The 22,296-nt window shown below is 45.5% G+C and overlaps 1 protein-coding gene across 3 annotated transcripts; it reads left to right on the top strand.

The window, feature by feature from the left end:
* The first annotated feature begins 394 nt into the window (after positions 1–394).
* pxylp1 (2-phosphoxylose phosphatase 1) lies at positions 395–22,296 on the top strand. 3 transcript variants are annotated; one of them, XM_069690960.1, is made up of 6 exons: positions 395–494; positions 2,641–2,787; positions 12,066–12,254; positions 13,615–13,741; positions 20,948–21,087; positions 21,239–22,296. In XM_069690960.1, the coding sequence occupies exons 2-6, from the start codon at positions 2,706–2,708 to the stop codon at positions 22,264–22,266; spliced, it is 1,566 nt and encodes a 521-aa protein (XP_069547061.1). In that variant the 5' UTR covers positions 395–494; positions 2,641–2,705; the 3' UTR covers positions 22,267–22,296. The 3 variants fall into 3 exon arrangements, with proteins under 3 accessions (XP_069547061.1, XP_069546975.1, XP_069547148.1); XM_069690874.1 differs by lacking the exons at positions 395–494; positions 2,641–2,787 and adding an exon at positions 8,644–8,891; XM_069691047.1 differs by lacking the exons at positions 395–494; positions 2,641–2,787; positions 12,066–12,254 and adding an exon at positions 12,284–12,406.

Raw genomic sequence — 22,296 nt, forward strand, 5'->3', positions numbered from 1 at the left:
AGGGCCCTGAATGCAACATGCATTGCGGTCTCTGGTCCAGTAGATGGGGTAGTGAGGTCGGGATTTTGGCCAGCAGGAGCCGCTTTTTTACAGCCATCAAGTTAGAATTAGTGAGCTAAATTAGTACCGGAGAACAATCGAGTTTGCTTAAGAAGCATACGCGAAAGATTGGCTCTGGTGTACCTTTCATTATCCATGTCGACAATAGATCTTATACTATAATAATGTACATTCGATTTTTTTTTTTTAACAATTTAAAATGTTGTTTCGAAAAATATTGTACATTATGCGCCAAATATGTCAGGATCTTCACGTCGTCCGTGTTTTATTTTGAAAGTTTCTACAGGAAGTGGGGCTGCGTGTCACGTGCGACTTGACGCCGCCGTCGGCCAACCGTGTCGACAGTCCGAGGGACCGCCGGAGAAACCGAAGCGCTGGATTCAAGCGGTGAACCGTGTTTGTCTGGCGGCTCTGAAGCGTCTCAGTTCCTGCAGGTGAGACACCTGAAAGACGAATCGTGTTTTGTGGAGGGTTCCGGCGCGTGCGACCCATTCACTATGTAGTTGCCCGCCTCGTGCGTGTTTTGCAGCGAGCGCGATTGTTGTTGTGACATTTTTAATTTCTCGGCTCAGTTGTTGTCTCTCTTTCTGTCTCTCTGTGGGTCGTTAAACACGGTAACTTGTCCCCGAGTCCGGACAAGAGAGGAGGGGGACAGAGAGGGGGGGGGGACAACAAGTGTGGAGAAATGAAGTCGGGAGAAGTCAAATTAACCGTCATGACACGTGTAAACATCCGCGCGCATCATTCTTCGTAAGTGGAGCGTGCGAGATTAACGACCGTGAGCGAGCTAACTGTTAGCGGACTCGTGAACCGGCGCCGACAGACTCTTTTCTCCGGGTTCAGGTTTCACGTCGGAAGAAACCAAGTCGGTGTTTGTGTTAGTTTGACGGAGACTCCGGAGCATTTTGTTCGGACGCTATCGTGAGTCCCACGCGCAAACATCTCGGGAACCTTGTTGCCCGCGACGTGTCATCATCAAAAGCGCGATAGTTAACGACGTGTGAATTAAAAGTAGAGATGTATAATTTCAAGGGTCTTTTATTAGTTTATATGCACGCCGGACCAACCAGCGCATCGTCAAACTTTATAATATATTGAACTTGGTTTTCACCTTCACTAATAAGTGTCGTGGCGTTAAAAACGCCAATATTTTGACTGGACTTTGGTGCGTGTTGAAGCTGCAGGTCAGTCCGGAGCGGGACATGCGCCTGAAGCAGCGTTTCACTGTACTTCGGTTCAGACCCGCTCCGGGCTGGGATTATTTTTAGACCATCTAATGGTAGGGTTTATTGTGTCGGGCTGCGTTTGCTGCAGTTCTCGGTTGTTCCTCCCCGCTGCTCCTGGTTTCCAACCAGCTGTTCGTGGACACGTATGAATACAAAGGTTGATGGTGGAAAACGGTGCAGACAGCCTCGGTGAGACACACGGGGAACCGGAGAGCAAACACGTGTCCGGTGCGATAGTTTAATCTTGCATGTATTAATGCATCTTTTATTGTTGTCTTATCCATTCATTTTCAGGGGTGGAGGTGGTGGGGTGGGGGCGGGGGGGTGTTTTACTTGGTCTGCATTAGTCTGGTCCATTTTTAACATTCTGCCTTTTATCAACTGCCTTTAAAGCACTTTGACATTTGATCTGATTGAAAGGTGCTTGTAAATCAATAGATTTCTCATTGACATTTTGAATGGTTTTATGGGAGATGGCAGGAACACGAGGGTCTATAACAAAGCTCTGAGCCTGTTGCGTGAACAGAGCGCAGCACCACGATGTGCACGGGAAACAGGGAAGCTATGACCTTTGGGGGTTCGTATTTAAAGTAACACAAAATAGGCACCCGAGTCCCACCTGTTTTTTGTGAGCAGGTGAAGCCAGTCTTGTAACAGGAAGTTAGTTATCGTAGTTTGGCTGTTTTACACGTTCAGCCGGCAATGCTGGCGCAATTTGGTTAAAACATTTTCTTCTTTAATCTGTAAAATCTGATGTTTTTAGATCCAGTGTCACTCAGGCTTCCCCTGGATCTGATGTCGAATGTGAAGAAACATCTATGGACCCACATAGAAATCATGAAAATAAGACACTCCTTATGATTCCAGACTTGCCTGAACATCATCACATTTTTAACCTTTCCCCAGCAGCAAACTATTACAATGATAGATGTCTATCGATCCACACATGGATTGCAAACAGGAACTGCTAATAGCTAATTCAGCATCATCGTAACAATGGTCATTTTTACATTACATTTCATTTTGCCAAATGTAAATAAATAAAAAAGAAAGGTTAAAGTTGTAGCTCACAACGTAAATCAGTGAGTTGAGGGCAGCCTTCATTTTGTCCCCACAGAGTCAGACTGGGATAGAAAAAGTGTTACTTTTAATGAATATTTCCATATTTGATTGTTTTCGTCCAACTGTTTTTCAGTTAATAGTTTCTTTTGTGGGGAGGAAAAGACAGCTGTCCCCAAATCCCTCACCTATTCTGACTAACAAAAGAAATCTGATGATAATTTGCAGGGATTAAAAAAGGACAGACGATAAAAGGACAAGCCAACTCTGAGACTTTTGTCCCCCTTGTGTGCAGACTGCAGGTATGGGCTGTCGTCTGGATGGCTGACGGACAGGGACGTGGACCAATCACATGACAAGATGCTGGCTCGCAACCGCTTCCTCGTCCTGGTGGTGGCGGGCGGGGCTGCGCTGGCCATCATCAGTCTGAGCCTCCAGTTCTGTAAGTGTTTGTGTGCACAACTCGACTGCTTTACATATTCATTCTTTCACGAGAGCTGTGATCCAATATTCAGATTGGATCATGAAAAAAACAAAACAGAAGAAAAATACTGTGTTCCACGGAAATGTTGCTCAGGTCTTCTTGTTTGTGTTCATGCATGCACATTCTCCGTTGCTTTCTTCGTCAAGAGACCCCATTCATACCAAAACAAAGCACAATCCCCTGGAGACTTCCTATAAATATCCAGCACCAACAGTCCCGCTCACATCTGCCTAGGTGCATTCAATTGTGACTCCGTCGAGTCATTGTTCGGCATCCCCTGTAGGTATTGTGTCGATAGCGTGTCCCTGCCAGCCACGGTGAATGCGAGGAAACCACAGTTCGGTTTAAGGAGACGAGCTGCACTGAAGCTGATTTGCTAGCTTTGCAGATGGCATTTGAAAAACACTGGGTAATTAAGCAGGCGGGGCTTGCAGATCAAAAAGACATTTGGATTTGGGTTTAAAATGTGTAAATTGAAGCTATTTAGCCGAGTTCCTGAAAAACCTCAAAGCAGCGGAAGTGTTTACTCGACCGTGCTCGTTTGCGATGTGTGACCAAAAATATGACAAGTGCGGCTTAACATTTGCATCGGAGGCACCAGTGCATCTATAATTTAGCAGATGTGGGTGTGCAGACATTCAACAAATATTGTAAACATATTTTCTGACCTTCCCTGAAAGCTGCATTATTTGACTGAAGTGAATCACAGCACAGTGCAGAGTTTTGGATCATTTTAGTGTTATAAGTTCATCTGAAATCCCCCCTGAGGAGGGGAGCATCGTGGTGAGTGGGACACGAAGGACTTTATGTGGGCGGTCTTGACAGTTTCAGCATTATAACTTTGAGTAAAGCTGTGCATGTGTATTCTGATCCACATCTAGCAACGACGATGAACTACGCGTAAAAACAAAGTTACTGAGCTTTGTGTCGATACCTTTTGCTGATTGCAGCGACACGAGTAAGGTGCAATTTACACCAAGAAGCAGCGATGGTGTTAAAAAATGACCAGTTTGTGCGGGAAACGACAAAAGAGGCAAATGTCACGTCGCAGTGCCGAAGCTGTGGTGAAACGTTACACGCAACAGTTCAACCGATGTCAAAACATTAGTCAGGAGTCCTGGTTTATAGCCATCATAAGCTTGTGTCTGGACAAGCATATAGGATTAGAGTCCCATAAATCACACCCCGCAGGATTATAGTGGAACTCGGTGCCACAGAGCTGGTATTTCTGACTGCAACATTTTCGGAGCTTGTCTTCCTCGGCGGTTTTTAACATCCCGTCTGTCCCCTCGTAAAAACTCCAATGCTTAAGATGCGCGACTGAAATCTGTCTCTTTTACTTCTGGGCTTCTCCTCTTGCTTTCCTTACATAATAGGTTGGAGTTTAATGTGTGAAAAGGAAGGCAAAGCCAAGCAGGGATGTGTTTGCACTTTGGGACACCAAATACAGTCTCCTGCTCACCCAGATAATAATGTGTGCTTCACAGGAGTTTGCTGTGTAAGATCATATTAATGCCTCACTATCAGACCGACTCATATCCGATCCTTTGTAAAACACCCAGAGGAAGCCCTCTATTACTTTATAATACTTTGATAGTATTTTTTATTTTACTGTGGAAATCTATTTCATTTGCTGTTTTCTAATTAAGGGAGATTGTTCTTGTGGTTCGCTTTCAAAACTGCCCCCATTTAACTGTTGTTGACGAGTAGAGAACGGCTGCGGTCATCATTTATTTATCACACAGAGAGAAGGAATTGAGCCATTATCCAGGAAAAGCATGTAATGAAAGCATCAGGGATTTTCTCCTCATGTTTAATAGACCTTCTGGTTTTGTTCCACTTTCCTGCCATCGCTCGCTCATCTGTTCGTCTGCCTCACTGTCTGTGCTGGTCTTCTGTCTCACTCCCAGACGGCTTTTAAGAGAAAGCCCATCCACGTGTTTATTGCTGTTTGTTGACCATTACCATGCGAGACTGGGTGACTGATGATGATCGATGGCTGAGTAAATACGCCTCTCCGGCTCCAGGCTACCTCGATTTATATCCAATGCATGACTGCGAAGACAGCAGGCGAAGGGGCGCGATCACCACGCTGATTGAGAGGCGAGGGAGTCCCAGAGGAAAGTGATGACTGAGCTCGGGGGTTCTCCGGGGAGGACAGCTGTGGGAGGAGATGGTTTAAGTGACAGAGACACAGAGAAAAGGATCTATTTTGAGACTTACGCAGCAGCAGCAGCAGCAGTGAACGGAAAGGTGAAGCACAGCTTGATGGGAGTTAAGTGCTGCAGGAGAGTCGGTGGAGTCGTAGTGAGAGGGAGAATGTCGTGGGAGGATAAAAGAGGAGAAGCGGAAAGGCAGGTTGTCTCTGAGGTTTAGACACTGATAGAAGAATTACAACAAAGAAGACAGCTTGGACTGAAGTGCCATCCGGACAGACCACAGGAGGCTAAAAGCTTCTTTCCAGTGTCTCAGCAGAGGAGGGTCACGCACCACTTTTTTGGAACAATAATCCACCAACAAGTGTCCTTCTGTGTTAAACAAGCACTCCTCCAAACACTACAAGTTCTCGTCTTCACATTCATGACATTCCTTTTTCCTGCAGTCCCAGTTTAACTGGATCCACAGAGATGCCGTCCTTTCAGGACTTTTAACCAAAATCTAACAACAGTTTGGACAAATATTCACCACTGGACGACCTGAAATGTGTATTCAGCGCACCTGTGGAAACAAATGTTCCTCTAACAATGAATTCTTAACTCCACCGTTGCACTTGTGTTACTGCGTCCAAGTGCAAGTTTTATGGCAAATATATAAAATATGTCATCAAAATGTTTGTGGAGCACCAAGCTTTTTGTTAGTGCGATCTCCGTTTCTATGGCGATACATGAGGTATGACTAACACGGCTGTCAAGTGAGCCGCCATGTGTTAAAACCCGGCCAAGCTAGACGCCGCTAGGACTTAAAGTGCGCGACTAGCCGTGGTGTTACGGTGCGGGTGCTCGGAGCGACCAGAAAGGACCCAATTTAGCCAAATGGGTCCCATTTGGGTCCCATTTGGTGTTGAGAATATGACAGAAGAGAGGCTGTTCAGTCCTCCTGCCAACGTTACGAGCATCAAACACGACACGAGTGCAAGCGAGTAGAGATAACCATTGAAGACAAGATGGGATGCAGCGTGTACTTTTCTAATTCAGAGCTGTTCAGCTTTCAAACAAACAAAATGAAAATGGACCCACTGACTTTTATAATAGAGGGTCTGTTGTAGTGTGAATGTGCACTGTTCAGACAGATTACCTGGAAGACATAAGTGAGAATATTCAGTCTCTGCACCCACTAGTTTTCTATACACACTCTTTCTGTGCCAGATTGTGTGGGCCGAAACCTATCCCAGCATGCATTTGGCAAAAAGGCACGGCCACTGGGCAGGCTGCCACTCCGTCCTAGGAGTCCCGCTGTGGCGGACCAATGCACTGAAAGTGCATTCACACCTAACCTGCTTGGTACGGTTCAACTGTGGTATGTGTTCCCATTCAGGGAGGTTTGTTGGGCTTAATGTTCAATCCGTTTGTTAACTCCAGCGCCGACCAAACAACCAGACCGGGACCGGCTCAGCCAGGGCGGTTTATTAGTGGCATATGGGTCAACTGCAGAGATTTGTGCAAGGAGGTTTAGCGTGAATTCAAGAGTCAAACCATTGTTGTATAAGCTCGTCTTCCTGATGCTGTCACTCACCACCAGTGACAACGATGGTGCACTTAGAGCTGATGATGCTCTGAGTTACCTGTCAGATTGGTTTCATATTTATAAGTAATGATAGCTATGAACTTAAATGTGCGTAAAGCAGTCCCAGGTCGAGGTCCAGACTGAAATATCTCCATCATAGAGTGGAGGGATTGTTCTGATATTTCAGATAGATATTCATGGTCCTCAGAGGACGACTCCTACTGACACGATGGTTCCCCGACTCTTCCTCCTGTGTCGTCATCAAAGTTTTCACTCACCCTGTGAAATGTCTCCTCATCTGATTTATTGATTGGCACAAGTGTCGATCCTCTTACATTTTTTGTAGCATCACCGAGGTTCACGTTTTAGTTATTCATTCAAATATATTATTAATCTCAACATTTATTGAATGGACTGCTTCACACCTTCGTGGTCCCCAGAGGATGAATTGTCGTAACTTTGACTTTACATTCAGTGCCTTCAATCTGGTTAAAATCTCACTTTCTCTAATCCGTTTCTTTAAGACAAAATACCTGCAAAATGAACAACATTCACGTCGGTCTCAGCTGCGCCATATTTAGTCAATTCTGTTAATATTTGTTTACTGTAACGCTAAACTAACACAGTAAACATTAAACCAGCTAAACGTCAACATGCGTTTTCATTGTAAACATGTTCGCGTGCGAACATGTAGCTTGAGTGCAGCCTCACAGAGCTGCTAGCACGAGCGTAGGCTGGTCTGTGTGATGTACACTTTGTAATCTGCGTGGAGCTGTAAAACGTGCAGATGTCAGAAAGCTTCACATTTTAGAATGCAAACTGCACGCAGCAGACAAAAAAAGATGGACGCTTTTCTCTGGCGTATGCATGTGCTCTAAATTTGTCCTCCTCGGAGTGCAAGTTTACGGAGAGTTGGCCTTTTCGGTCCTGTTTTTCCTCGACCAGGTGCGACAGGGACTGAACACTCTCATTTGCGTCTGCGGGCAATGTTCGAGTGTTTAGTTCGCCGAATAAGCATTCTCCAGACTGTTAGTGGAAACTGAATCATCTGGAGGAAACTCTGAGCCCCTGTGCCACTCTGGAATAAAAATCATATCGGCCTGTACTCGGCGTATGAGCGGATACTCCATTTAAAAAAAAAAAAAAATGTATTTATTTATATTCGGGCCAATCAGGAGCTTGTTGCTGCATCCTCGTCTTTTTTCTGTTACTGAGCATTAGGGCCTGATTAAGTGTGCTGAGGAGGATGATAATTTGCGCTCGGCCTGTTTGTCAAGCCACACGGCACCGCGTCCTCCAGCTGTAAACAGTCTCCCGTTCGATTCGTTTTCTTTCATAAATGTTGTTCCATTTGCTCGCTTACGCCGGACATAAAGGCAGGATGCGAGGTCTGTTATGACAAACAGCAGCCATGCCCGTGTTTTGTCGGTGTCAAATATTTGTTCCATCCTTTCTACTGGTTTTTGGTGACGGTACAGAACCTTTTGGAGTCAGGTACCAGAAGTGGGGCGCAGCTTCTTCATTCCAGGTCAAACCGCATTCTCCGAGCAGCTTTTAACCCCGTAATCACTGCGGTGTCGTAGCTGACACAAATTTGTTTGTGTGCGCTTTTGAGGCAGAACAGCGTTTTTGGCTTCTGGTAAGAAAAACAGTGGAGCTGTTTCCGAGTGTGCATAATGACGAGCTCCCACCGGCACAGAGGTGGAGGATTTAAAAGCGTGGATTAAGTTTAGCTCTGCGTTTATGAGCCCGGGCGTATGCACGTCGGTGGCTGTACGGCCGGATGCGGAACGTTTCAGAGATTTGTGACATTCATCGATTTTGTCGTCTTTGTAGAAGCTCTCGGACCCACGATTTTGAGATCTAGTGTGGGTGAAAGAACATTTTGGAAACACATTTGAAGTCCTGAATGCTTTTTTTTAGTGGAGCCACATTTAGCGTGGGTGCATGAGTGTGTCTGAGGGAGCGCAACAGTTTGCTCAGTGGGCCCTTGCTGTGTATGTAGTGTTGGGCAGGGAGTTACAAAAGCCCCATTGTGTAGACAACTGTGACTGAGTAGTTTGGTCAGTCTGGACAGGCGTGTGTGTGTGTGTGTGTGTGTGTGTGTGTGTGTGTGTGTGTGTGTGTGTGTGTGTGTGTGTGTGTGTGTGTGTGTGTGTGTGTGTGTGTGTGTTTCTCTGGGAGGTGGGGGCTGGCGGTGTATGGGGCACAGAGCGTAGAGGGGCACAGGTTATGGAAATGAATGAGCTCCAGTGTGTGCGTCCGGACTTCAAGCTGCCGAGCAGTCGTCAAAATGGTGTCCACTGTCGCCGCACACGTTCTCCTCTTCCTCATCTCTGGTGAGTTTACGCAAATACCTTCATTTACTAATTTAAACCTTCTTTTTTTTTAATGAAGGTTTTCACCACGGGTTTCACCACTTCTTTAACTTGAAAGCCGTCTGGTTGTGGTCTTTGAGGGGTTCGTTTCCAGTGCCAACCGAGACCGAAACGCTAAACTCAACAATTTTGGTTTATCAGGTTAATCTTGTCCACTCAATGAGGTGTCTTTGTCTTTAAAAAAAAAAAAAAAGCCTCTCCCCTATCACTTCTGTTGTAACTGTTCTTAGATGCTTTATGAAGAATGATAACAGTATTTTATTTGTGTGTGTGTGTGTGTGTATATATATATATTTACAGTATTAATATACAACTACTATTACAAAACAATTGGCATAAACAGTGTATTTAGTAGTTACCTCATAGTTTTCTCAGCCTGTGGCTCAAGTGTGTCAGCTGCAGAGATGAAGTGCGATAATAACGTCTTCCTGTTGAAGAGGGAGAAGCGAGACACGGCTGAAAGTGAAAGTGTCTCCTGTGAATGTCGGCTGCCGTCAGTCTGACGCCTGCTTTACAGTAGATGCTGAACATTTTGTCTCATCTGCAAACAGCAAGATCCTCAAACAGCTGTGATTCCTCCCAGAAACTCTTCATCCTTCATATTCATCTCCTGGAGGGCACTTCGTAGAGCCATGTGCAAATGGTGGAAGTCACATAGAAGCAAACATAACCACTGCTTTTTGGGAAGCAACTGCTTTATTTCCTTCATGCTTGATTATTGTTATTTGTCTTTTTGAACTGACTGATTAGCCCGTGTAAAAAATTACAGTTAATCACTGAGCAGGAATAAAACAATTTATTTGAAGATCAATTTAATAAATTGTAAGACAAGGATCAGCAGCAAATCCTTCCATTTGAGTTAATGGAACTATTAAAGGTTAAACATTTTACAGGTGAGCAATGAATCAGCTCTGATTAATCTGTTGATTAAAGTGGTGTCTTCAGGTTGATGGGTTTTCCTGTCCAAACATCCAAAGCACAACAATGGTAAACTTAAAGTGATGTAAAACAGAAAAGCAGACACCTTTATGAAGCTGGGAGCAGCAAAAGTTTGACATGAATGCTTGATAAATGGCTCAAAGACTGAAATGAAGGCAAGATTATCACCTTATTGGTCCGGGAGGACGTTTCATGTCTTTCCTGCGGAGGACAATGGACTATACTATGGAGTCATTCGCACAGTTAAACAAATAAAACATCATCCTGGGAGCCAATTTGTAAGTATTTGTGTAGCAAAATTCAACAACAAGGATGTTCAGTGACATCAAGACAATATATGTAAAGGAAATACAAGGCAGTCTGAAGGGACGATATAAAAAGACACATAAATAGTTGTGTGTGGAACAAACATGAGTGATTATTTGTACAACGTGAAGGGACTTTATGAGCTCCGCAGGAAAGAAGGGAGAATGCATGTGTGAGTGTCAGTCCCTCATCGGGAGTCTGTGTTTTATGTCTGAGGGTTGTTGTAGAAATGAGGACCCATTAGCTCTTTGTGTTTTATGATCAGGCAGGGAATGGGCCCCTCTTTCTTCCTCTGCAGCACGATGTAATATTTGCACAGTTGGCTTGCCAGCTTGGAATCGGTGTGTGTGTGTGTGTGTGTGTGTGTGTGTGTGTGTGTGTGTGTGTGTGTGTGTGTGTGTGTGTGTGTGTGTGTGTGTGTGTGTGTGTGTGTGTGTCATAAGTGGGATTTGGATGCCCGACTTGCCAACAAGGGCACGAGTTCAGCTTCCTCTTTCTTTCTTCAGAGTTGGATCTTCATAAATGGTCTTTCCAGTTCCCACAACACCTCTGCTCCTATTGGACCAGTTCTCCGCGGGGTCACAGGTCACTGGTGTCTAGGCAACACAGCAGTAACAGTGAGGGGTTCTGCGGTACAGAGCAGTTGGCATGGAGATGAACTGAAATGGGATTCGTTTTCTATGCTACTCCATCATCTTGTTTTTCTTTTTCCCATGTATGCATTTCTTCTTCTAAAAACATTTCAAACTTCTTTTAATCTTTTAAAATCTGTGCAGTCAGCATCTTCTTAGCCATGCTAGAGGAGGCCGGTCACTGCTTTGGTCCAGGATGGACCGCATATCTGAGGATTGTGGAGAGGTTCAGAGGTTTTGTGCCGACATTCACGGTCTTCATTCATGATATCGGTGTGTTGATGAAGAACGAGTTTAGAATCGTGAAGCCCTCGAGGACGACGCTCCATCGTATCTTTAAGACCTCATGGGAACTTATTATCCCAACACGGCGTTTCACTCTCAGAGTACAGGCCTACTTGTGGTTCTCAAGAGTTTCCAAAAGTAGAATGGGAGGCAGAGCCTTCAGCATCAGGCTCCTCTCTGGTGGAACCAGCTCCTAGTTTGGGTTCAGGAGGCAGACACTATCTCAACTCTTCAGATTAGGCTTAAAGCATTATTACTTGATAAAGTTTATAGTTATGGCTGGCTCGGATGACCCTGAACCATCCCAGACTGGATTTTCCCTGGTTTCTGGAGGACTTAGAATCTGTGGTAATGGCGGTTAATGGTGGGCAGTAGTTTAACTATTATCATGACAATATTTAGTCAAAAATGTAATGTTTGTCATAAATGTAATAATCACCAAACATTGGTGAAACAAAGCTTATAGTGGAGCTGTAGTGCCTCAGGTGGTGTGGAAATGGTGTGCAAAACCTTGTCTGAGCTCTGCTTTCTTTTGCTCTCCATGCATTTGTATGCCAGTATTGCATGTCATTTGAACTTTTCCTTAACATTGATCTTTTAATGTGGTTGTCAATTATTCTATTTACTTTTGTACCCAGACCATTTTATAATGTGATTTAGCACTACATAAATTAAAAGAAGGAAAAGCCGCATGTTGTTTTTTTTGGTTTAAACTTCCCCACTTGCTGCATGTTGCCAGTGTACACTGTGTTCTTGAACGAGGCAAAAGAAAAAAGATAAAGAGTATCACAAACCGGTTAGCCAATCAAATCGCTTCCCACAGTCAGAAGCTGCATACTAATATTTCACATTTAGAGAGCCGTACCGGTTTCCTGCTGTGTTCTCTCCTCCTTCACTCGGCTTCTTTTCTTTCCTTGTACTTTCTTTTTTTTTTAAATTCTCTCTCTTCCTATGTCATGATCTATTTCTGCAGTGAACCTGATCCCCACCACCCCCGTAGTGGAGGAGCGACCCTTCCAGGCTGCAGATGGAGGTGTCGTAGTGGCTCAGGGGAAGAGCAGAAAGCGAGTGTTCCCGCTGCCCCGCACCCAAGAACCCGACCCCATATCTGAGGCCTACGGCTACTGCAACACTCCCAACCGCAGCGAACAGGCCTGGGAGGGTGAGACCGACACACCGACGCATCGAATCTCATCTCGAGACTGCTGCAAGCCTGCGGACGTAACGTGCGATTTTGAGTTTGGTTACCGATTCCTCGGAGCAATGCTGGAATCGGAAGCCGATTTGATTGACAGCGCACAGACACTTAATTTAGTAAGAATGCCATCTTCAGTGTGTCAGGACTCAGGGGGTGTTAATTTTGGGAAAGTCATTTCCACTAGATTACATCACCCATATTACTGCTGCACTCGGTCTCTCTCTGCAGCACAGCAGCGGGTTTGTAGCCTGAGGCAAGCATACAAGTATCCTTCACCGCTCCAAGACAAGTTATACAAGCAGCCGCTAATTAAACTTTACTGCGTATTTTCTGAAACACTCACCGACACACGCCCACGCACTCGCAGACAGTGAATACATTTGTTGAACTGTTCGTTTAATTTATCAATGACACATTTCCTATAATAAGGTGTGTTGTTCGTAAACTCCCGAGCCTTGATGGAGTCATTTTAACAGTGTTTTTTATACTTATAAGCAGAATTCACCTTTGGAAACGTTTGCTACATCACGAAACCTGCATTAACAAAGCGGAAACAAACTCAGGCACAACACTGTTGACCTAATATCTTTTAAATTCATTTTGCTAAGTTGTTAGCTAGCAGTTGCTTATTTAAGCATTTAGCAGGTACAGATGAACACTAGCATTGATTAGGAGTCGTGTTATTGTCCACCTAATGACTGCAAGTCCGTTATTCATTCTGCTTTTTTTTTCTCTGGTTTTGGTCTCTACCAACTCTTGGAGAAAAACATGTGGTTCTGCAGCTGCTGAAATTCACACTGCATTTATCAACTCGTTCCAAACTTTGTCTGCAGCAACGTTTTGGACCATGAAACCAAAACAAGTGTCTGAAAGATGAAGGAAAACTGTGGTCGGGTGATAGTTCTCTCTGACATTAGAGGAGAGATCAGACACAAACGTGCCAATATCCTGCTTTATAGGAAATAAACAAACATAACTGTTTATAAAAAAAAAACATGGTGTGTGAGGACAGATTGCATCAGTGGCGAGTGTGATGTGTGGATGAGTGAGGAATGTGTCTGATGATGTTTAAGGCAGAAAAAAAAAAGGTCAATCCGAACCCAAATCTGAAAGATGTGAAGACATCAGGCCTGTATTTTTTCCTTCTTTGGTAGAGACCTATGCAGGCGTCCCCACGTTACCTCCATGACCCTCCAAACTCAGTCGTAATCATTTGATAAATACTTACATGATTGATAGCTGAAGGGAAAGTAATGACAAACCCATCATGGATATTAAAACAGCTGATGTTTCTGCTGCTGCTGATGAGCGTCTCCTCCGACAGGTCACAGTCCTGCTGACTACAAGCTGCTGTCCGTCCAAGTGATGATTCGCCACGGCGACCGCTATCCCCTCTACTCCATCCCCAAGACCAAGCGGCCCACCATCGACTGCACCCTGTCCACCAGCAGGTGCACACACGCCTCCCCAAACATACCCATGAATAATATATGACATGAATTTGACATACGCGTCACTACAGCGGCCAATTAACTGCTTTACGTTTGAACTAAAACTTGCAGCTTCTTTCAGCAACTTTCTCGCTCATCCCACAGTTGTTTACAAGCTCGTTATTTGAGCTCAGCGGTTAGCGGTGGCTTTTCCTCCTCCTCCTCTGTGTGTCTGAAGTTTAGTTAGTCCTCCGCTTTCTTTAGTGATAATAATAATAATAGATGTAGTTTGTTTGCCCTGATGGAGACGAGGCTCAGCGGATTTGAAACACAGCTTTGCACCCGAGAGGGGTGACTGGGTGAACGTCCAACAGAAACGTAGCCTTCAGCAGACGCCCACGATTCACCACCAAGCAGCTGCGGAGCACTCAGAGAGTCAAAGAGCAGAGATGCAAACACTGGCAAAGCTTTATGGAAGAAATGGGTTATGTAGCACAACGTTAAACTGTACTGATATAAATGGCGTTGTCTTGTTTTGTATCTTGTTTGAAAATGCATCGATTTACCTTAAAAAGTTGATATACCACGCAGCTGATAGGTGTTCACGCCCGCAGACTCCTTCCATTTAGATTTTTGTTTTTCTTCTTCATATAGTCAAAAGATGCAAATCAGCCACCACCAGACTCCAACTTCATTTTTACCCTGTCGTCTTTGCGGTCACGCAGGGACAAAAGGAAAACAGGCAATATAAGTGATCATGATAATGCACAAGAAATAAATAAGCAGCATTATGCCACAATAAAAGCAACAGTTTCTTTCCGTGCACGTTGAGGAATGTTTGCTGGATTCATGTCTGAGACGGGGACTGAAATGGAGGCAGTTACAGCTAATTTGTGGTTTTGTGCGTTTCACACGATCAAAGAAACAAAACGACTGACCGGACACAAAAAAAGCTGGTTGGTTTGTTTGTTCGGTCTGAAGATAAAAGGCTTCATGCGTTCAGTTTTAATTCAACCAGGTCAGAGGAAAGGGCACAAAATGCCACCAGGACTTCATCTGACTTCCCGAGCAGCAACATTCATGAGCTCCAGCCACCTCTGCCTGCTGCTCATCTGGAAGTGAGAGAGAAAGAGAGAGAGACTCGCGTATTACTGAACCGGCCTTTGATATCCTCCTATAAAAAAAAAAAAAAAAAAAAAAAAAACTGCTGGCTCAACAGCAGCTGTCAGAAAATGAGCTCAGTGTGTTGAAGGGAGAAGAGCTCCGGATTCTTTTTGTGTGACGTTTTAAGAAGCTTACAGCGTTTAATTTGTATCACATTGGTAAATCAGGACCTGTGTAAACTCATGAATACTGAACAGGCTCTTCACCCGTCGCCTGGTTTCCCCGTGTTGTTGCGTTTGTCAGTGATAGCGGGTGGGTTCGGTTTGTCACGTCTGCTGCGCTGTGCTTTGGTGCAGATGGATACACACGCACAATCAGAGACATATTTCTGTTTGTGTGTGTGTTGTGTGTGTGTGTGTGTGTGTGTGTGTGTGTGTGTGTGTGTGTGTGTGTGTGTGTGTGTGTGTGTGTGTGCGCGCGCGCGCGGTCCGTCACGGCCGCTTTATGTCGCTTGATTTACGCAACATCCTCGCCGAGACAGCTGCTGCAGACCCTCCCGACAGAAACGTGGGCGGAAGAAGACGCGCACACAAGCTCAAATTAATTTTGTTATCTTCTTTCCTTCATTATGCGCCGCTCTCCGGTCTCCACTCTGCAGTCCCTGCTGCTCGTTTAAGAGGGCTCGATGAGAGTTGCTGATTGGAAGGTATTAAAAGCCGGCTCGCCTCTGTACTCCAGCTTCAGAAGACGTCTGAAATCAACACTTTAATATCCAGCTTCTGTATTTTTACGGTAACTGCAGCTCATGCAGACTCTGCAGGTGGAAACACACCTGCTATGACAACAAACCATTTATTTTTAGAGCCTGAACAAATGCAGTTTGGTGAGGTCGTTTTTGATGTGTGCGCCCGCATCCTTCGGGATGATTCATTCGGACCATATGGTGGATAAATTCTCTCTGACCAATCCCCGTTTTTTGGGCCGTGTACCTGGCTTCAGATTGAGCCAATGTCTTAATTTTGTACAAAGCTTTCACTGCCATCATCACACCAGCTTTGCACATCTGGGCAGAGCACAGGACGCGCTCTAATCTTTTAAAGCTGGCGCAGTGTACACACAGTTGGTTGGCTGCGGGCGATAGCAGCGTACATTTGATTATTGGATGTTTTCATCACCCTTGATCTCTCAACTGAAGCTGAAAAGTCATCCAGGACACAAGCCTCTTATGAACGAGGTCGTGGTCTCGTACGAACACCTGGGTCTCCAGTGAGAAAACGGAAAGCAGGGAGGACATTAGCGACCTCACTTTTATCATTTAGGACTTTTCAATATTACAAATACAAAAATAAAAACAGTTTCTGCATCTATGCAGAAACTGCATCTATGAAACTTGGTACTGAGTGGATTCATAAATGTACACTTAAAATCAGATTCTGGATTTAAACATTTGGGATTGTGGTATTTCTATTATTTGGCAGTTCTGCAGCTGGTGCCGCTCTAGAGATGCTGACGTCAGTCTGTCCGTCAGTCCACCACTTTGGTCTTCATTTTTTACTCGAATGCCTTTGATCATTGTTGTTCAGAGGCCTTTTCTATCTGCTAAGGCCGAAGTGTCTTTGGGCAAGACACTGAACCCCAAGTTTGCAAACTGCAAAGTGCTTTGAGTCGGCGGCGGTGATAAAACGCTGTATAAGTGCAGACTGTTTACCATTTACTGACTCCGCTGCGTCTCCGTGACTAAATACTCATAAATGGGGCTGAATATCCAAGTCAGCAAAATCACTGTAAAATCTATCCTCGTGCATAACATCCTCTGTACTTGTATTCTGGGAGGACATTTCCACTGTTGGAAAAGCAGCTATTTGCAGTACAAGCAAAGAGAGTGAAGTTCTGTGTGGGTGAGGTATGCAGAGCGCCCGCTGGCCTGCCGAAGAACAACGGCTTCCTAGAGGCGGAGCCGGCGCCCAATCAAATACTGTTTCTTTTTTTTTTTACTCTTAGTACGTACTGACTGCAGCTCCCCTTAAAAAGTACTTGCTGCTGCATGTAGTATGTATTCAAATTGGGACGTGCTACTTCATAAAAAAAATGCGACTTGAACTTTGACCCTCTTGGTTTTATCTGTCGCGATGTTACAAAAAGGATGCGATTTGGAACGAGTACGTTTCCTCCTTCGACAAAAGGAAGCACCACAACTGACTCGGCGGCTCAGTCGATGTGACGGATCTCCCGCCGTACAAAGGATTGTGGGTCGGAGCAGCCAGAGTAGCACGCTGGCCTGCAGACTGCCAAATACGTGCGGATGTAGCAGGACATCCCGGTACTTGTGGCGTTCTACGTTTAACATGCTACATATTGGGAGATGAGATACTAAATCTATCCTTGACATACTAAGTGATATTGTGAATATTGGAACGCAGGCAGCCACTTCATTGAGCAACGTACTGCTTCAGGTCACTACATTTAGCATCGACACTGATTGGACACGCACATACAACTTGGCACGACAGCAGAGTGTGTGTCTTGTGTTTGTGTCTGAGCAGGAACACTTCGCTTCCAGACCGAGTCCAGTTCTGAGGACGGTGAACGTCCAGAAACAAGCAGCGAAAATAGATGCGGCTCAGGAAGGTTGATATTTCTCAGCTGAAGCTGCAGTCGAACTGCGATGTGTGTTTGGACGATTTGTGGTTTCACTGTGCTCGTTTCGCTCAGAGTCGGCTTCGTGTTTCAGTTCCTCCTGGAAATAATGGAGGTAGTTCTGTTTCTATTTAGACCAGAGCGTAATTACAGGGACCAGAGCTAGCATATGCCCTGGGCTCGAACCTCAGTCTGGTGTGTGTGTGTGTGTGTGTGTGTGTGTGTGTGTGTGTGTGTGTGTGTGTGTGTCTGTGTGTGTGTGTCTGTGTGCGTGCGTGCGTGCGTCCCCGTCTGTCCATCCATCTGTCTCTCTCTGTGTGTGTGTGTGTGTGTGTGTGTGTGTGTGTGTGTGTGTGTGTGTGTGTGTGTGTGTGTGTGTGTGTGTGTGTGTGTGTGTGTGTGAGTGAGTGAGTGTGTGTGTGTGTGTGTGTGTGTGTGTGTGTGTGTGTGTGTGTGTGTGTGTCTTGGCACCAGCTTGCCGTCCCACTGTCTCCGTCTGCGGTTAACTGAGCTGTCTCCAGCAGGGAACATCTCTCTCTCTTTCCTCTCTTTCTTCTACCAACAGTCATCTGTCTCGTGCTCTCCTCCCAGTTTCGACCACACCATCTCACTCCCCCCTTTACCCTGCCCTTCCCCCCCCCCCCCACACACACACAAAAAACAACCAGCAACCTCAAAACTACCTCTTTCTCCTCGTCTCTCCCCATCCCTTCACTAATCTTTACCCCGTCCTATCCAGTGATAATAATCCCCGTTTAATGTAATTGGTCTCTGTAATCTTTGGTTAGCAACAATCCGCCTAATAGACAGCCTGGCTGGCTCTTTGTCCACACGAGCGTCCCCATCCGCTGACGTCCAGTCTCCCAGTGTAGCCAATTAAATCTAAAACGTCCCAAAGTCCCCACAGTGAACTGATCTGCTGATGACGGAGCAGAATGGAGAACCGGTGGGCACAAGATTCCCCTCGTTTAGACTCTCCCATGCGCTTTGCAGTGCATATATTTATATTCATATTTTATATTTAAAGTGCGATACAGTCGAGTGGTTAGATAATGAGCAGCTGCTGGTGCAGTGTGACAGCAGAAGGAAACAAAATGTAGGTTTTCATTTGAAAAAAAAAACCCAAAACTGTCCTTTCCAGAGTAGCCGGTGGCGGAAGATGTCAGATGAGGTTTTTACTGTTCCAGGTCAGTTACAACGATCATGTGATTTAAAGGTAGTGACAGCGAGTGGGGGTTTTATTTATTTAATTTTTTATGGCTTGTTCCAGAACCAGTCCGAGATCACTATGGAAACGGTGTGCATGTGTGCGCGCCCCGCATTAATCTGGGCGAGCTGAGCTTTGTTATATTAAACTGTAATCTTCAATCATCTCTAATCTACTAGATCACCAACTGCTCCTCTTGCTGCTGCCGTCGCCATGTGCTGGTGTGTCTGTGTATGTTACTGCATGAGTGCGTATGTGTGTGTCTATATATGTGTGTATGTATGTTTGTATGTGTGTGTGTGTGTCCCAAGGCAACAAATTCTTTCATCTTTTTTTCTTTTTTTTTATCTCCATCTCTCATATTCCCTCCCACACATATTGAACAGTGCTGCTGCTGCTGCTGCTGCTGCGGAGCCACGGTTGTGTTACAGAGACACCTGCTGGTCGACTCAGCAAATGACCTCCACATACAATCACATACTCAACGTGTACATTTCCACTCATATATTCTTTATTTGGAGGCCCGGTAGCTTCCACACAAATAACAAATAAACAAACAAATATCAACACTATCAATAAAACAAGAAAAAGATGAGAGAAAAAATGGAAACCCTAAAACTGAAGCCAAATAATCCCATATTCAGGGCCTCAATCAAAGGTTGAATGACAGCAATAACTACACTAACGTCTATGTGAGATTCATTGAATTTAGTTTGAGTGACTTTTGGAAAGGAAATGTGTTTTTGCTCCGTCTGATGTCGGTGGGGAGCAAATTCTCAAGCATGGACTCAACACGGCCAAATGACCAAGTGCTCCCTGGACGTGTTTTCCAGCCGTGACAAAAACACTGTACGTGCTAGTTTTTCACAGAACAAGTGTGGTGTCATATTACAAATAACTTTTTGCATGAATAACCGAAGACAGGATTTTAATTTTGCGTCCACAGTTTGCCATGATGACCGTTTATGCATCTCACACATTTGTACAGGAAAAAAACAATAAAGAACTAAGCTTTTTTTTTTTTTTTTTAATGATACAAATCTCGGGTTTTTGTCATTATCTTTTAATGTTTTGTTGATCGAGTCATTTTTAAAGGGGAAAAGTACTTTCAGTCGGTCCGCATTCTGCTTTCAAGCTGCACTGCAATGGCATTCAATCCCAGTCGCTTTTAGAGATGTGAATACATATTTAACGAAATACTTATTTGAGCTGTCATCTGTCCGCCCTCATGTACCTGAAGGCATGTCTATTGTGTGGTTTTGCTTTTATTATGTCAGATGTATGTATTTTATATACCGTGAAAGCTTCTCATGTCTGTTTTAGTCGGAGTCTCACTCTGGAGCACAATGGGATCCTGTTTGATCCATATTTCTATTAACGTCTCTCCTTTGCATGTTTTGTAGAATTAGACTCTCACCTACATGTCTTTAATTGTAATAGTTTTTTATTTTATTAGCTTTCATTTTCTTCTTTCTTTTTGTTAATGTTTTTCATGCTTATAAATGACCTCAATAACTGTAATTTTAATATCGATAGTTTTTGTTTTTAGGGAGACATTGTAACACCTGTCTGGGGACTGCAGATGAAAAATAGTATCTTGGCTAAACCTGCTGCATTTACAGCAATGATTTATTAGTGTGCATTGTCCTTGTAAAATAGACAAACATAAATAAATCAAATAGTGGTAGATGATGGTCAAACTTTTTGCTTGCTTCGCAATGCGAGTTCAGGACTCTGAAGGTGATTCGGTCCACAATGATGAGAAAAACAGGAAGTCATCACGTTGAACCTGAAACTGAGCTTATCTGGCATTTATTTTTTCTTGAAAAATAATCAAACTATTATTTATTGAAATTTCTCTTAAGAACGGATATGATTTGCTGTGAAGTGAGTGTCACACAGGCTTCAGGGGTTTAAAGAGACAGCAGCTGTTAACGGTGTCTCGAAGCTCGGCTGCAGTTTTAACAGGATGCGTTCAAGTGTCGGTGTTTAAATGTTGGAAAAAGTACAAATGCTGTTTGCCTCGGCGTGCCCGCGTTATTTTGTGTAACGACGTGAGCTGAAGTGGATTATTGTGTTCATGGAACAGTGTCACTGTTCTTTCAGTGGTTGCAGCTTTGGTCAAGAGCTCTAATTATGTTGATAACGTGGAGAAGCCACAGTCATGACATCAGACAGGAGAAGTCACGAGTTCGTTAGTCGTGTAGTTTTCTGAGAATAATTCACACCCTTGGAAACCCGTCTGTTTCTGCCCTCTTGTCGTCCCTCCCCGCCCTCAGGAAACCTTCCCACCCGCTGCTCAACGCCCTCATTGGTCACATGGGCCAAGGGAGTCGTGGCCACTGGGAGTCACCGCTGGCCTCGGTTCCCCGGCTGCCCAACCACAGTGCCTGTGAGATGGGAGAACTCACGCAGACAGGTACCCACACCTGACGTTTTCATTCAGATCAGTTGTGACAGTCTGGTTTTGTAGATTTCTCTCCAACAAGTGTTATATTGATCAAATAATCTTGATATTTATTATGTTCACGCGTAGATGCAAGTTAAACCTGGTTTCCGTCCTGTTCCAGGTGTAGTGCAGCACCTTCGCAACGGGCAGCTCCTCCACCACGCCTACAACCGGCACAATCTCCTCCCGTCTGATTGGTCACCCCGTCAGGTTTGGGTGGAGACCACGGGTAAGAGCCGCACCCTCCAGAGCGGACTGGCCTTCCTCTACGGCTTCCTCCCGGAGTTTGATTGGACGAAGCTGACCGTGCGTCACCAGTGGAGCACTCTGTTCTGCGGCTCGGCCTGCGACTGCCCCGCCAGGAACAGATACCTGGAGGAGGAGCAGAGGAGGCAGTATCGACTCAGAGTGGCCGATACCGAGCTGGAGAGGACTTACGCCGATATGGCGCGCACTTTGGGACTCCCCACCCGCCAGCTCCGAGCTGCGAACCCGATAGACTCCCTGCTGTGCCACCTGTGCCACGGCCTTTCCTTCCCGTGCGTTCCCACGGGAGAAAGCGGCAACGGCGGATGCCTGACTTTGGCGCAGTTTGCCGTAATTCGTCGGCAGCAGCTGGACGACGAGGTGGATCGGAGGAGAGTGGGGCTGTATCGTAAATACGCCATCCTGGCCATGTACCCCTACCTCAATCGAACTGCCACCAAGATGGAGCGGGTCGGCAAGTTCGGCGAAGCCGGCCGACAGCCTCGCGCAGGGGGCGAGGAGGTCTTCGCCCTCTCGTCGGCCCACGACGTCACCGTGGCCCCGCTGCTGAGCGCCCTGGGACTGGAGGAGGCCCGCTTCCCCCGTTTCGCGGCACGGGTGGTCTTTGAGCTGTGGAGGAGTCCGCCGGTGACGCAAGGGCAGGCAAAAAAGAAAGCCGGAAAAGGCGAGAAGTCAAAGGCGAAAGACGGGGAACTGTTCATCAGGGTGCTGTACAACGGCGAGGACGTGACATTTCACACAACCTTCTGTCGCTCCCGCGACCGCCCCGCCGGCCAGCCGCTCTGCCCTCTGAAAAACTTCCTGTCTTTTGTCAGGAGAGACATGTTCAGCGTGGTCAATGCTACTTCCTACAAGGAGGCGTGCTACAGGCGCCCTGGTTGACAGACGGAGGGGAGGGTGACCGGGGGGGGG

The sequence above is a fragment of the Brachyistius frenatus genome, unplaced genomic scaffold (genome assembly GCF_029030835.1).
Source record: "Brachyistius frenatus isolate BFR_SWC_R1_liver_20210118 unplaced genomic scaffold, ASM2903083v1 Contig_1, whole genome shotgun sequence".
NCBI classification, from domain to species: Eukaryota; Metazoa; Chordata; class Actinopteri; family Embiotocidae; genus Brachyistius; species Brachyistius frenatus.

Excerpts from the sequence above, each read along its gene's own strand:
- pxylp1 (XM_069690874.1), top strand. The coding sequence starts at position 8,795 with ATGAGCTCCAGTGTGTGCGTCCGGACTTCAAGCTGCCGAGCAGTCGTC. Across the intron at positions 8,892-12,065 it reads TCTCCTCTTCCTCATCTCTG|TGAACCTGATCCCCACCACC; the intron begins GTGAGTTTACGC and ends CTATTTCTGCAG. Across the intron at positions 13,742-20,947 it reads TGCACCCTGTCCACCAGCAG|GAAACCTTCCCACCCGCTGC; the intron begins GTGCACACACGC and ends CCCCGCCCTCAG.